The sequence below is a fragment of the Oncorhynchus mykiss genome, chromosome 6 (genome assembly GCF_057628025.1).
Source record: "Oncorhynchus mykiss isolate SJ-2025 chromosome 6, ASM5762802v1, whole genome shotgun sequence".
NCBI lineage: Eukaryota > Metazoa > Chordata > Actinopteri > Salmoniformes > Salmonidae > Oncorhynchus > Oncorhynchus mykiss.
Genome location: NC_143027.1, coordinates 39,936,419 through 39,953,007, shown reverse-complemented (window position 1 = coordinate 39,953,007; position 16,589 = coordinate 39,936,419). Strand labels below are relative to the sequence as shown.

Below are 16,589 nucleotides of genomic sequence, written 5' to 3'. Positions count from 1 at the left end.
ATTCTCACCTTTATTATTTCCCAGACAGACAGTTTTCTGCTTTTATTTGTATTTTTAGAAGTGTAACAATGCGTTGACGTCCAGACTCTCGGAGTCCTTTTCTGACTGCTTGATATGTGGCAAATGCTGCTTCTCGTCTCGGCTGCTTTCCACTTTTGTCTTTTAGTCCTCCTCTGGGCCGCTACTTCTCTCCTCTCATCCAGACACAGCCATCCTTCCTTCATTTCTCCTCTACTTCATCTCTGTTGGCGAACCACCCCTTTTTCTTTTTTCTGACCATCTGTCCCTGTTGCTCTCTCTCTCTCTGCCATTCTGAACATTTTCACCCCCCTTTATGGTCACATCATAGTTGTAATAGCAGACTCTGTGTGTGTGTGTGTGTGTTTGCGTGTGTGTGTGTGTGTTAGCTGATGTGTTTTTGGATTGTCTTTGTGACACTATCGTCCTACATCTTCCTAAATGTGTTATGATATCCATGGAGACTTCTTCACTTTTAGTCTTTTAGTTTGTTTCTGTTTACCTGGTATTGATGCATGCAGTGTGTGTCTGTGACAGTGCGTGAAGGACAAATACAGTTCCCGCTTTTCAAAGAGTTTGTCGACAAGGAAAGTTTGTGCGTCAGCGCAAGTCTATATCTACAACTACAAAGTATGCAACTCCCTTATGTTTTTGCGGGGGGAGGGGGGGGGGGGGGGAATATCTAAACTTTAGATTTCTTTGAAAAGTTGGATAAACTTTAAATCCCATCTCTAAATAACAACACGACAATAGACCAAAAAATGTGTGTCCAAAACAAAAGATTGACGAGATCTCTTTTACCTGCAGTTTAGTTTGGTTCTGTGGGTTTACCACCTTCAGACTACTCGCCTGATTTTAGCCTGAAGTCAAACATGACCTTGGGTAGGATAAGACCTAACCTGTGTGTGCGTGCGCGTGTGCACGTGTGGTTTGTGTGTGCAGGTGCCCTGTGGATGTGTATCGTGTTGAACCCCCACTGTAAGACGGAGCAGAAGTGCTCGTGGCTCAGAGAGCTGAGGAGGTGGAACAGCGTGGACGTGTGCCCCTGGGAGGATGGTAACCATGGCAACGATCTGCCCAACCTCACCCACTCCCTGCCTCAGGGTGCCCATGGCAACCAAGGTGAGAGACGGGACTCTTTCTTTCTCCACATCAACCCTCCATCTTTCTTTCTCTCTGTGTATATCTGTCTTTCTTGTCTTCTCGGTCTCCCACGCTCCATCTCTCTCTTTTGTTAGCCTGCAGCTAACGTTTGAACTCACCCTCCCTCTCTCCAGTACCCTCTCCCACTTCATCCCTCTATCCCTCCTCCCTTCTCTCTTCTCTGTCTAATGCGAGTCTCTCTCCCCCACCATCCTGTCAGAGTCGCGTCCCCACAGGACGGTGTTCACACGGGCAATCGAGGCGTGTGACCTCCACTGGCAGGATCGTCACCTGCAGCACATCATTGCCAGCGACCTCTATGCCAACTACTGTTACCACGACAACCAGGACGGCTCGCTCTTCGACACACGTGGATGGCCCATGTGGCACGGTGAGTTTGTGTGTGTTTGAGAGTGTGTTTTATCTTTAGTGTGTATCGTGATGATTGGTGTGTGTGTGTAAAGGGGAAACAGAGAACTGTGAGTGTGTTTATTTTTTGTGTGTATTGTGATGCTTGGTGTATGCAAAGGGGAAACGGAGGACTGTGTGTCGTCTTATGTCAAGTGGTCACATTTTGCCAAAAGCCTTCTAGAAAGGGATAAAGGCAACATCAGTTCATCTCTCTGTGTCTCTCAGAACACGTCCCGACGGCTTGTGCTCGGGTGGACGCCCTGCGTTCCCATGGTTACCCCCGCGAAGCACTTCGATTGGCCATTGCCGTGGTAAACACACTACGACGGCAGCAGCAGAGACAACTGGAGCACTTCCGCCGACATAAGAAAGGTCAGACTGCACTTACTAGATGACATAGGACTGCTGTAAAGCCTCAATGGACTCTTATAAAGCCTCATAGATACAGATACATGTTACATACTAAAGTAGTAGTGTCAATAGGGTTGACACTATGTTACTACAGTGAGGGGAAAAAAGTATTTGATCCCCTGCTGATGTTGTACGTTTGCCTACTGACAAAGAAATGATCAGTCTATAATTTTAATGGTAGGTTTATCTGAACAGTGAGAGACAGAATAACAACAAAAAAATCCAGAAAAACGCATGTCAAAAATTTTATAAATTGATTTGCATTTTAATGAGGGAAATCCGTATTTGACCCTTCTTCAAAACATGACTTAGTACTTGGTGGCAATCAGAGGTCAGACGTTTCTTGTAGTTGGCCACCAGGTTTGCACGCATCTCAGGAGGGATTTTGTCCCACACCTCTTTGCAGAACTTCTCCAAGTCATTAACGTTTCGAGGCTGACGTTTGGCAACTCAAACCTTCAGCTCCCTCCACAGATTTTCTATGGGATTAAGGTCTGGAGACTGGCTAGGCCACATGTGCTTCTTCTTGAGCCACTCCTTTGTTGCCTTGGCTGTATGTTTTGGGTCATTGTCATGCTGGAATACCCATCCACGACCCATTTTCAATACCCTGACTGAGGGGAGCAGGTTCGCTCGCCTTGCGGGCGCTGCAGGATGTCAGTCCTTCATGGCGTAGTGTCTTACCAATTGTTTTCTTGGTGACTATGGTCCCAACTGCCTTGAGATCATTGACAAGATCCTCCCCCTCGATTCCTCACTGTTCTCATGATCATTCCAACTCCACGAGGTGAGATCTTGCATGGAGCCCCAGGCCAAGGGAGATTGACAGTTCTTTTGTGTTTCTTCCATTTGCAAATAATCGCACCAACTGTTGTCACCTTCTCACCAAGCTGTTTGGCGATGGTCTTGTAGCCCATTCCAGCCTTGTGTAGGTCTACAATCTTGTCCCTGACATCCTTGGAGAGCTCTTTGGTCTTGGGCATGGTGGAGAGTTTGAAATCAGATTGATTGATTGATTGCTTCTGTGGACAGGTGTCTTTTATACAGGTAACAAACTGAGATTAGGAGCACTCCCTTTAAGAGTGTTCTCCTAATCTCAGCTCGTTACCTGCATAAAAGACACCTGGGAGCCAGAAATCTTTCAGATTGAGAGGGGGTCAAATACTTATTTCCCTCATTAAAATGCAAATCAACTTATAACATTTTTGACATGCGTTTTTCTGGATTTTGTTGTTGTTATTCTGTCTCTCACTGTTCAGATAAACCTACCATTAAAATTATAGACGGATCATTTCTTTGTCAGTGGGCAAACGTACAAAATCAGCAGGGGATCAAATACCTTTTCCCCCTCACTGTATGTGCCCTGTAGTTGACATGTGTTGCATCCTGTCTGTGACAGAGCTGCTCCATAAAGCCATCACCTCCATAACCAACATGGAAGGCTGGGTGGGTCACCCCCTGGATCCCATCGGAACCCTGTTCAGCACCCTCACTGAGACGGGACGGGGGGCAGAGGAGGGGGCCAACACCTGCCTTGACCTCTCAGGTACTAAAAATAATCATCAATCTAGTCTTCTTTGTCTCCATCTTTGTTTCTACTCTTCTCCTTTTTTTTCCTCACTAGATGGTCCCTCTCTCAACCCTTCCCTCACATTCCCCTTTTCTTATCCCTCTGTCTTTCCTCTCCTAGTAAAAAAATTGTCACGGCACACACTAAGCTGGCCCGGTGATATGGAAAAGTACTAGCTGGAGGTCTTGGGCCCGTCCCAAATACTTTGACCTGGGACGTGGTCAAATGTGCAGTCTGTAGGGTGCTGTTTGGGACAGACTGACCCTCTGTGTTGTGGACTAGGAGGGAGGCTCCAAACCTCAGAACACTGAAAAACTGACTACTAGGTACTGACCCTTTGTGTCTCTCTCTCTCTCGCTTAGATTGTTCCAGTGTGGTGAGTCGTGCGGAGCTGCAGCGGTTGCCAGTGCAGAGGTTGCTAGGCGAGGGCGAATCATACGGGGCGCTGGCTGTAGAGACTGCTCTGATTGGCTTAGGCCAGCAGAGGGTCATGCCTGATGGGCTGTATGCCCAGGAGAAGGTGTGTCGCAACGAAGAGCAGCTATTGGCCAAGCTGCAGGAAGTGGAGCTGGATGACACGCTGGTCAAGATCTTCCGCAAACAAGCCGTCTTCCTGTTAGAGAGTGAGGACACACACATAGTGTCCTTTATTTTGGTTATCGGATGAAGTGTCAAATAATCTTCCATACGGTTATTATGAATGTGTGGAGTGTGTGTTTCCATGGCTGAGCTGTAGCTTTGTGAGGTAAAACGAGAGCGGGCTTTTGGTCTCTCCTTCCCGCTCTTCTTCCCTCTCTCCTTCTCTCCAAGCATTGAGGCTCTATGCTGAAGCACATCTCAATATTTATTATCTTATTATCTTTCATTCAGTGGGGTAAATATAACTAGAACCGCCTTAAGCCAGACCAAAATAAGCCTCACAGTAAAACTAGCGATGTGTCGGCAGCCACACACACACACACACACACACACACACACACACACTGTACTGACATCTTGTACTGGGACAGAATGTGACTGCTGTGGTTTGGTTATGGGAGTGGGAGAAATGGTAGACCCAGCCCTCAAACTTCCAGTCCCACCCTAACCCCTGCCTCTGCCCAGGATGACCACCCACCTCTGGGCTGGTTGGTAATTGAGTCCCAGGCTCTAAGGCCTAAGACTGCTGGAGACTGTAATGGGGCTCGTGGTCTGTGGTTGGTGGGGGTGTAATGGGGCTTGTGGTCGGGGGGTGGGGAGGGGCTGTTCAGTCTAGAATAACCCAGTGGAGATGAGGGGAGGGAAGCCTAGTCTGCACATCTGGCCATATGGCATTCACCACGTCATGGTAACCGCTTTGTGCTGCGTGGCCTTTTCTCCTCTGGACTGAGACTGGGAGGAGGAAACTATGATAGCCACTGTCTAGCCACGCAATAGTACACACACACACACTTATAAGTATGCTGTACTCACACATTCTCCTTTTATACGGCACCACAGACCGAAATATAATTAAATGTATTTTCTATTTTTGCATCTGATATTTCAATGTTCTTTTAATTTGTTCCAAACTGTTTCACCCCCTCTCTTCGCACTGGTCTGTGGGTTAACATGTTCTTCCTCCCTCCGTGTGTCTCCAGGTGGGCCGTACAGTGGCCTGGGAGAGATTGTCCACAGAGAGAGTGTTCCCATGCATACCTTCACCCGCTATCTCTTCACCTCTCTCCTACCTCATGACGCTGAACTGGCGTACAAGATTGCACTGAGAGCCATGCGGTGAGTCTCTCACCTTATCATTATTTGTGTTGCGTTTGTGTTTTGCGTGCGCGTGTGTTATGCAGATGGGGCGGCTCTGTTTTGATGTTCGCAGGGGGACCTGGATCAGTGAATATTAACGATGTTAATGAGAGTTTAATTAGTGTGTGTAATGAGCAGGCTCGCACACGCCTGGCCTACAGGGACAGGACAGCTACGTGGCTAACGCTAACATCTCTCTACCATTTCACAATGCTAACAATGTGGTGATGCTAAATGACTGTGAACGAGTAGGAGCTACGTCGCGTACGGAAAGATGCAAGCCGAAGTGTAATAAAAATGCACCCACAGCATTTCCACAGGGCTCCAGGCCTCCCCAGTCCACTTCTCTCCTCACCCAGCCCTGTGGAAGGGGGTGAGGTAGAATAATGTGGCCACTACTTCTAGCTGCTCCGGGTCCTGGTTGTCTGTCTGCTCAGCACGTAATGAATGTGTGCAATGTAGCGTGGTGCCGGCGTAATATGATAGCAGTGTATGCTTTCCCACCCTCATGGGAAAGGTGCTGCTGGTTAAATATAGTGCCAGGTAAAAAGACTGGCTTTTAATGGCCCATTACAGCACTATCATAGACTCAGACAGCCTCTCCTTATTCACACCTCTGCCTAACGCTAAGGAGGAATTGATCTTCAGCTCAAGGATTGTACAAAAGTCACACCCGGCTGATTTCACTAGCGCAGGGCGGATGGAATATTATCTAGAAAGACATGATAATACCCTCGTATTGTTAACGCTTCCGGAGTATAAGATTGATGAAGACGCATGTCCATCAAAATCTTCTAATGTCTCTACCGTGGAGCCCCGACTCGTCTTCGCGGGGCCCTCGGGAGCGTTTTGTATGAAGAAGAGCCGGGATTTGATAGGTTGGGGAAGTGAATAGACGTTTGTGAAGTGTTTACTTTACCTCCTGGTCTTCACCCTCAGACAGAGAGTTCAGTAGTCTCACTGATGTTCACCAGAAACCAGGACCAGACTGTGAAGGAACTGCATAGTTGCTCTCTTTCAAATCCATCTATGGGTCGTTCCACCAATATGTGCCTTTTTTGAGTAGTGTGAGTAAGTAGGGTAACTTGTTTAGCAAATGTTAACATTCTGTCATAAAGACCACCGATTCAACTTAATTTTAAAAAAAACACGTTTTCCCATTTCAAGAGGTTAAATAAAAACAAATGACTATAGGAAGTGCCTGCAACTTATCCGGAACGTAGCATCCTGCCCAGTTTTCAACCTCCCCGAGTTCTGTCATTTCTCTTAACCAATACTTGCACTTGACCCCACCACCACAAAACACTAGAAAAGTGTCATAAATAGTAGAACCAGCTCACCTACTTTTTAAACTATTATTTGACTATTTAGATACTCAATATTTCTTTTTTTATATATATTTCAAAAGTTATGGTTTCACCATAATTAAAATGAGAATTCAGTTCACGTAACAGGGTCATTTTAAAAGCTGCAGCTACTCTTCCTGGGGTCCATGGAATCACATTAAATAAATAATCATCTTCAGAAATGACATTGTCAAATCAACAAAAGTAACTAGGACTTTACAATGATGGTGAAAAGTTGGATCAATGTTGGAGTAAAGTGGGTTAAACATCCTAGAGGTCACAGAGGACGCACAGAGGGACATGTCAAAATGCAGTTTAGCAAGTCTTTATTCATTATAAAATTGAAAAATAAAGATTTGACATTTTTCATGTGGTCCATATTAAAGGATGCTTCATTTAATATAACAGGCATTTAAAATGCAACATTCGTGCACAATTTCAGAGCCCCTTGCCCTGAGGCCCCTGGCACCCTCGCTCTTGAACACCTCTGGTGTGAAAAGTATTAAAAGCATCCCGTTCTGCCTTTTTACACGGCACTATAGTGCCACAGGACCAATCGGCCACCGTAGCTGTCCTCATCAGTGGCTTGGGACTGAAGGGTGTGTTACGGCTTACTGTTAAATGGATACACGTGTCATTGTAAAAATGGGACTTTTACGCTTCTGTTTTGAGTATTGGCTGTAAACACGGCATTGAGTGTTTTACAGTGTCATTGATAGGGTAAGATCATAATGTTTATGGTTGATGTATAGCCTAGCTTGTGCATCGCACATATATACAGTGGGGTAAAAAAGTATTTAGTCAGCCACCAATTGTGCAAGTTCTCCCACTTAAAAAGATGAGAGAGGCCTGTAATTTTCATTTTGACAGACAAAATGAGAAAAAAAAATCCAGAAAATCACATTGTAGGATTTTTTATGAATTTATTTGCAAATTAAATTAACAAAAGTTGATCTCAATACTGTTGGCAATGACAGAGGTCAAACGTTTTCTGTAAGTCTTCACAAGGTTTTCACACACTGTTACTGGTATTTTGGCCCATTCCTCCATGCAGCTCTCCTATAGAGCAGTGATGTTTTGGGGCTGTTGCTGGGCAACACGGACTTTCAACTCCCTCCAAAGATTTTCTATGGGGTTGAGATCTGGAGACTGGCTAGGCCACTCCAGGACCTTGAAATGCTTCTTACGAAGCCACTCCTTCGTTGCCCGGGCGGTGTGTTTGGGATCATTGTCATGCTGAAAGACCCAGCCACGTTTCATCTTCAATGCCCTTGCTGATGGAAGGAGGTTTTCACTCAAAATCTCACGATACATGGCCCCATTCATTCTTTCCTTTACACGGATCAGTCGTCCTGGTCCCTTTGCAGAAAAACAGCCCCAAAACATGATGTTTCCACCCCCATGCTTCACAGTAGGTATGATGTTCTTTGGATGCAACTCAGCATTCTTTGTCCTCCAAACACGACGAGTTGAGTTTTTACCAAAAAGTTATATTTTGGTTTCATCTGACCATATGACATTCTCCCAATCTTCTTCTGGATCATCCAAATGCTCTCTAGCATACTTCAGACGGGCCTGGACATGTACTGGCTTAAGCAGGGGGACACTTCTGGCAGTGCAGGATTTGAGTCCCTGGCGGCGTAGTGTGTTACTGATGGTAGGCTTTGTTACTTTGGTCCCAGCTCTCAGCAGGTCATTCACTAGGTCCCCCCGTGTGGTTCTGGGATTTTTGCTCACCGTTCTTGTGATCATTTTGACCCCACGGGGTGAGATCTTGCGTGGAGCCCCAGATCGAGGGAGATTATCAGTGGACCTTGTATGTCTTCCATTTCCTAATAAATGCTCCCACAGTTGATTTCTTCAAACCAAGCTGCTTACCTATTGCAGATTCATTCTTCCCAGCCTGGTGCAGGTCTACAATTTTGTTTCTGGTGTCCTTTGACAGCTCTTTGGTCTTGGCCATTGTGGAGTTTGGAGTGTGGAGTTCGAGGTTGTGGACAGGTGTCTTTTATACTGATAACAAGTTCAAACAGGTGCCATTAATACAGGTAACGAGTGGAGGACAGAGGAGCCTCTTAAAGAAGAAGTTACAGGTCTGTGAGAGCCAGAAATCTTGCTTGTTTGTAGGTGACCAAATACTTATTTTCCACCATAATTTGCAAACAAATTCATAAAAAATCCTACAATGTGATTTTTCTGGATTTTTTCCCTCATTTTGTCTGTCATAGTGTACCTATGATAAAAATTACAGGCCTCTCTCATCTTTTTAAATGGGAGAACTTGCACAATTGGTGGCTGACTAAATACTTTTTTGCCCCATTGTGTATATATATATATATACCTGTAGTAGGCTGTTTGAGTAGGAGAGAAAGAGAACGAGCAGGAGAATACTAGCCCTAGCAATGGATTTGTTTTTGAGGTGGAATAGAAGATGCAGCGTCAGAATAAAATGTACGATTTTCACTAAAACATGGAGTATTTTTCACGCTTTGGCTTATCGAAGCTCCGCAACCAACCCCGACCAGTGGTTTTCAGGTAAGTCACACAAAGACAGGAATGTTGACGAAGCCTCCATATTTAGGGAATACTTTTTTGTGGTTGATGCTTCGTTCCACCCCATGCTTCGTTCCACCCCCCCGGTGTGGTGGAGCTTTTAGCAGCTCTTTAGATGTGTTTGGAATGAACCCCTTGTTGCTATGGCATCAGCACGTCTTCCGTTTCACACAGAGTCTGTTCACACTCACACAGCTCTCACCTTGCTTTTTTCCCACCTTTTATCTAGCAAGACTGTTGGCCAGACCGGCCCCTATTACCTTGTCTAGGCCCGACAGGCTTCAGATCAAGATGTTTAAATACAGATTTTGTTGGTGCTCACGTGGCAATGGTATCTCTGGCCCTTTTCTCTGAAGTGCGTGCGTGTGTGAGTGGCCGTGCACCCGCGTGCGTGTGTACATGCGCTGATGTGTGTAAGGATGTGTTTGATGTGTGTCCAGCCATAGAGGCCTGGAAGGTGAATCCCCTAATTTCCCCACGGACTCAATTAGCTTTGTGATTGGTTGATCTGCCCAGGTTCTCTTCTCTTTCAAAGGCAGCGAGACCTTTGAAACTGGGCTGGAAGAAGAGGGTTGAATTAGAGATGAGCTGCCCACAGTAGCAGACATGAAGACAACCGTGTGTTTCTGTGTGCTGTCATTCTGTCCTGTTTATACATTAGCAGGTGTTCCAAGCCCATGTTTTCATTAACAGCAAGAAAGTAGTCATTCTGCTGCAGTTGATTCAGTTCTGTAATTAAGGACTAGGTTGGAAGTACATTTCAGTAATAAGCCAACAACCATAATGCACTCCAGAACACTGTCAAAACCTTGCTGGAGGTGCGTCGCTGATTGCACTTTGTGCACGCGCCTGTGTGTGATCGTGTGCGTCTGCGTGTGATCCTAATCTGTGTGTGATCCTATGGTTTTTCTGTGCTCCTCAGGTTGCCTGTGTTGGAGTCCACAGCCTCGTCAGGTGACCTGTCGCGACCCCATCACATGGTGTCTGTGGTCCCCAACCGCTACCCTCGCTGGTTCACACTCTCCCACATAGAGTCCCAGCAGTGTGAACTGGCTTCCACCATGCTGACCGCAGCCAAAGGTAAACACACACACACACACACACACACGTACAGTGCCTTGCGAAAGTATTCGGCCCCCTTGAACTTTGCGACCTTTTGCCACATTTCAGGCTTCAAACATAAAGATATAAAACTTTATTATTTTTTGAAGAATCAACAACAAGTGGGACACAATCATGAAGTAGAACGACATTTATTGGATATTTCAAACTTTTTTAACAAATCAAAACCTGAAAAATTGGCCGTGCAAAATTATTCAGCCCCTTTACTTTCAGTGCAGCAAACTCTCTCCAGAAGTTCAGTGAGGATCTCTGAATTATCCAATGTTGACCTAAATGACTAATGATGATAAATACAATCCACCTGTGTGTAATCAAGTCTCCGTATAAATGCACCTGCACTGTGATAGTCTCAGAGGTCCGTCAAAAGCGCAGAGAGCATCATGAAGAACAAGGAACACACCAGGCAGGTCCGAGATACTGTTGTGAAGAAGTTTAAAGCCGGATTTGGATACAAAAAGATTTCCCAAGCTTTAAACATCCCAAGGAGCACTGTGCAAGAGATAATATTGAAATGGAAGGAGTATCAGACCACTGCAAATCTACCAAGACCTGGCCGTCCCTCTAAACTTTCAGCTCATACAAGGAGAAGACTGATCAGAGATGCAGCCAAGAGGCCCATGATCACTCTGGATGAACTGCAGAGATCTACAGCTGAGGTGGGAGACTCTGTCCATAGGACAACAATCAGTGGTATATTGCACAAATCTGGCCTTTATGGAAGAGTGGCAAGAAGAAAGCCATTTCTTAAAGATATCCATAAAAAGTGTTGTTTAAAGTTTGCCACAAGCCACCTGGGAGACACGAGACACACCAAACATGTGGAAGAAGGTGCTCTGGTCAGATGAAACCAAAATTGAACTTTTTGGCAACAATGCAAAACGTTATGTTTGGCGTAAAAGCAACACAGCTGAACACACCATCCCCACTGTCAAACATGGTGGTGGCAGCATCATGGTTTGGGCCTGCTTTTCTTCAGCAGGGACAGGGAAGATGGTTAAAATTGATGGGAAGATGGATGGAGCCAAATACAGGACCATTCTGAAAGAATGATGGAGTCTGATGGAGTCTGATGGAGTCTGCAAAAGACCTGAGACTGGGACGGAGATTTGTCTTCCAACAAGACAATGATCCCAAACATAAAGCAAAATCTACAATGGAATGGTTCAAAAATAAACATATCCAGGTGTTAGAATGGCCAAGTCAAAGTCCAGACCTGAATCCAATCGAGAATCTGTGGAAAGAACTGAAAACTGCTGTTCACAAATGCTCTCCATCCAACCTCACTGAGCTCGAGCTGTTTTGCAAGGAGGAATGGGAAAAAATGTCAGTCTCTCGATGTGCAAAACTGATAGAGACATACCCCAAGCGACTTACAGCTGTAATCGCAGCAAAAGGTGGCGCTACAAAGTATTAACTTAAGGGGGCTGAATAATTTTGCACGCCCAATTTTTCAGTTTTTGATTTGTTAAAAATGTTTGAAATATCCAATAAATGTCGTTCCACTTCATGATTGTGTCCCACTTGTTGTTGATTCTTCACAAACAAATACAGTTTTATATCTTTATGTTTGAAGCCTGAAATGTGACAAAAGGTCGCAAAGTTCAAGGGGGCCAAATACTTTCGCAAGGCACTGTATGTAAACACACTTACGTAAACACACACACGTGCGTAAACACACACACATTTGGGTTCCTTTGTCATTGTACTGTATGTGTGTTGTCCCTGTTGTCCCAGGTGATAGTTGTAAGCTGGAGACGGTGCTAGAGTCCATCCAGAAGAACATCCACTCCTCGTCTCACATCTTTAAACTGGCCCAGGATGCCTTCAAGATCGCAACATTGATGGACAGCCTGCCAGACATTACACTGCTCAAAGTTTCACTGGAGCTTGGGCTACAGGTACACAAACACAGGCATACAGTTAGACACACACACACACCTCTTTGCCATCCCTAACCGTCTCTCGTTCATCAGGTGATGAGGATAACCCTGTCTACGCTGAACTGGAGGAGGAGGGAAATGGTACGGTGGTTAGTTACCTGTGCAACCGAAGTAGGTACGTGTACAACGTTTTCCCTTTTGACTTTCTATAATATAGTACATATTTAGTTAGTGGACAGGATGAGGGCTTGAAAATGGATTGTCTTGTTATTCAAATTACTCTGCTAATCCCCTGACTTCTCCCTCTTTTGTTTCTCCCTCTTTTGTGTGTGTGTGTGTGTGTGTGTGTGTGTGTGTGTGTGTGTGTGTGTCTCCCAGGTGTGTATGCGTTGGACAGCATCATGCAGAGTTGGTTCACCCTCTTCACCCCGACTGAGGCCACCAGCATCGTGGCCACCACCGTCATGTCCAACACCACCATTGTCCGCCTGCGCCTGGACTGTCACCAGCAGGAGAACCTAGCCTCCTCCGCCCGGACCCTGGCCCTACAGTGTGCCATGAAGGATCCCCAGAACTGTGCCCTCTCCGCTCTCACCCTCTGCGAGAAGGACCACATCGCCTTCGAGACGGCCTACCAGATCGTCCTGGACGCGGCCGTCGCGGGGATGAGCTACACGCAGCTGTTTACGATAGCTAGGTACATGGAGCATAGAGGGTATCCTATGAGGGCGTACAAGCTAGCCACGTTAGCCATGGCTCATCTTAACCTCAGCTACAACCAGGATACCCACCCGGCTATCAACGACGTGCTGTGGGCCTGCGCTCTGAGTCACTCGCTGGGCAAGAACGAGCTAGCTGCCGTCATCCCCCTGGTGGTGAAGAGCGTGAAGTGCGCCACGGTGCTTTCCGACATTTTGCGGCGGTGCACCCTGACCACGCCGGGGATGGTGTCGGCGCTGCACAGCCGCAGGAACTCTGGGAAGCTGATGTCGCTGGACAAGGCTCCGCTCAGGCAGCTGCTGGATGCCACAATCGGGGCCTATATCAACACCACGCACTCTCGCCTCACGCACATCAGCCCGCGGCACTACAGCGAGTTCATCGAGTTCCTGGGGAAGTCCCGGGAGACGTTCCTCATGGCCCACGACGGACACATCCAGTTCACCCAGTTCATAGACAACCTCAAACAGATCTATAAGGGCAAGAAGAAACTCATGATGCTGGTGAGGGAGCGGTTTGGCTGACCAGGGTCGGTCCCTAGTACTTTTCTATTAACTCGAGTCTGCCTTTTTGAACTTCTTTTGGGCTTGAACATGGACAAGTAAAGCGGGAGACGAAGCGAAGGAAGGAGAGAAAAAATACTCAACAGAGCCACACGGTATTATCGTGATTTGCTGTTATTGTTATGAACGTTGTTATTGTCATTGCTATGTGTACAGACGTGTTCTATTTTCAGAAGAAGAAATGTGTCAGGTTGTGAATGTTGTGAGTGTTTCTCTGTGTGTGCGAGAGGAAAAACAGGATAACGAAAATGGCTTTTGTCTGTTCGTTTTTTTATTTTTATTATTAGCATTTTTTTATTGTGTTTTTCATTTTGGTTTTATACTGAGTATATGTTGTCAAGTGGCTAAAGGCCCTTGTGCAAAAGCGCTTGTGTAAAAACGCATTGGCAGCCTCAAAGAGACACTATGGCTTTAAAACCACACAGCACCTCTTGGCTATTGGCTACCGAACGTAGGATGCACTGCACAGCTTGGCTCCTTGAGAAAACCACCATTAGCATTTCTGTTGACTCGGCACTTGCGTTTTCTCTCGGTCATTAGGCATGCGAGAGGTTGTAGAATAATGCTCTTAACAGACTCGTTGTTTCAGATGTGGTAATAATGAATATCTGTTAGGTTGAGGATGGCAGTACAGGACTACGGTAATGCCACCGTGAGATGAGGATATATAGTATTATCAAAGTGATTTACTAGCATTTGCTGTATTATGGCAGATATATCTCAAAATGTACTTAGAACCATCAAACTTGTAATTGTGGCTTCGTTTTTTTTTGGTTGAAGTCTTAAGAGAAACTGTTGCTGGAGACATTGTCTCACACCTTCTTCCTTTTAACCCAGTCTTTGCTAAATGTACTGTATTGGTGTTTCAGAAAGTGAAGAAATCCATTAGAGATCAGGTGGATCAGAATACTAGCCTGGTTACCTGACTGTTTCTGTACTCGGAAGACTAGCCTGGTTACCTGGATTTTTCTGTATTCAATGCTACAGTACATCGCTGCCGTGGCAAGACAACCAGACACAGGTTGGCTAGAAAAAGAAAGACCGACTCCGACTAGTGACCCAGGCTACTGGAAGATGTGTCGGACTGGGTAACTAACTACAGATCATGGCTATAGTTGTGTGTAGCTCCAGAACGGGCCAGGGTCAATGCTTTCTGTGCGTGTGGAACCATAGAATAATTAGAATACCATTTAGAATTCGGGTTCTAATAGGCCTCTTCTATGTGTAGAACCTTCAGCAACTGTCAACAGACGTTCTCAGGGATTTCTCTAAAACGAAAAGGAAAAAGGAAGAGCGAACGAGTACAGGAAAACGAAAAACGGGACACGACACGAGCGAGCATTTATTGTACTGTGTGTGTGTATATATACAATAGTATAAGTCTGAATATGGAGGATTCAAAAGTATATGTTAACTAAATTATACAGAGTATTCTATGTAATGTGAAATACTTGAAGCCGCTGTAGCTCGCTCTTTTTCTGTTAGTCTTTCTGTACTTTTATTTACCACAGAACATGTCAGAAAGACTGAATTGGCTAATGGAGGGTTGCTGTAGGCTCACAAGAGTAGTGTCAGTACTAAAACATTTGGTTGAGATTATTGTGCCGGTATCGACGGTTCGATTGGTATCTATTCAATTTATTAGAGTACCGTGAAACTATGTTATTGTTTCACAATTAACAAATGTATGAATTTGACTGATGTGCAATATTCCAATGACACTGTACATGGCACATGGCAACCCAAGCATAGATTGTTCATAACATTGATCAGCTGTTGAGAAATGACTTTAGAGTTCTAACTTTGGCGAACCAGTAGTGTGAAATCTCTGGTCAATCAATGACACTGATTGATCCATTAAAACCAGAAGGACTGTGACCCTCAAGGACAGGGATTGTGCTCCCACTGCAATGCACTACAGTTCTCCTCCTGTCTGCTTGCATCTGAACACGGCACAGACCAAGTGCGTCTCTCTCTCTCTGTATAAGGTCGGCAATTGTACTCATAACTTGCCTTGTTTCTTTATTTTATTATTTTTATTTGTTTGTTTTTTTTAAGCGCTTTCTCTTGTTCTTTTGAAAGAAGAAACAGACTTTTCTCTTGCCTTGTCTTAACACTTTTTAAAGTAACCAAACAGGAGTTCTAACAACCAAACAAATGCGTTCCAAGAAGTGAAAGCCAAGCCGCCTTGGTCCCAGCTTTAGTGTCCTTAATTAGTAACTGAACGGGCTCTGTAAACTCTGTGCTTTTAACCAAGCATTTCCTCGTGTGTTTGGTGGAAAAACGTCGTCCTGTGTCTCATCCTCTAATGAAAGGATTTCGTCTTTCTTTCTAGCTGTTTTATTATTTTTGTTCTGTTCGTGTAGGAAATAGTTCTGTTTTTCCATTTTATTTATTACTATGATCCATGTATACATGCTTATGAAATTAAGATTTGATACACCAATATCAATTTATTTATGTAACTAAAATCACTGTTTTATAATCTTGTTAATTAATGAGTCAATTGATTTGTGTTTTGTTTTAATTAAAGTTTTTTTTTTTTTTAAGGTACATTTTGGCCTCCTTGGTTTTGTGAATGGTTACAGTACATCTCTTTCTGAGACACAAGACTGTTCGACAAGATGTGTTGGTCGACATAGAAACAGACCAGCGAGTTGAGCTCAATCAGGAGAGTTTGGATCAGCAGCAACATCAACCACACCAGAAGAAGAAGAACAAATACGCAGAGTTAAACTATCACCTCTGGGTGAATTAATACAGCAGTATTAATTCACATCCATAGTTTGTGAATCAAGATTTAGGGGAGCCTAGGCCAATCCCACAAACCTGTACATTGTGTTCAGAAAGTATTCATACCCTTTGACATTTTGTTGTGTTACAGCCTGAATTCAAAATTGATGAAATATATTATTTTTCTCACCCATCTACACACAATACCCCATAATGACAAACTGAATCAATACATATTAGAATCACCTTTTGGCAGCGATTACAGCTGTGAGTCATTCTGGGTAAGTTTCTAAGCTCTTTCCACAACATTTGCCCATTTTACTTTTTATGTTTTTTTCAACCT

The 16,589-nt window shown here is 44.8% G+C and overlaps 1 protein-coding gene across 1 annotated transcript in view; it reads left to right on the top strand.

Annotated features, from left to right (window-relative positions):
- The window catches only part of LOC110525926 (zinc finger SWIM domain-containing protein 6), a 51,195-nt gene extending 35,129 nt beyond the window's left edge, over window positions 1–16,066 (top strand). The window contains exons 5-14 of the mRNA XM_021606443.3: window positions 961–1,140; window positions 1,382–1,552; window positions 1,798–1,944; window positions 3,383–3,529; window positions 3,916–4,176; window positions 5,173–5,308; window positions 10,151–10,308; window positions 12,085–12,248; window positions 12,324–12,405; window positions 12,609–16,066. Coding sequence (XP_021462118.2) covers window positions 961–1,140; window positions 1,382–1,552; window positions 1,798–1,944; window positions 3,383–3,529; window positions 3,916–4,176; window positions 5,173–5,308; window positions 10,151–10,308; window positions 12,085–12,248; window positions 12,324–12,405; window positions 12,609–13,474 — 2,312 coding nt within the window. The 3' untranslated portion in view covers window positions 13,475–16,066. The remainder of the gene's footprint in view (window positions 1–960; window positions 1,141–1,381; window positions 1,553–1,797; window positions 1,945–3,382; window positions 3,530–3,915; window positions 4,177–5,172; window positions 5,309–10,150; window positions 10,309–12,084; window positions 12,249–12,323; window positions 12,406–12,608) is intronic.
- Window positions 16,067–16,589: the final 523 nt, after the last annotated feature.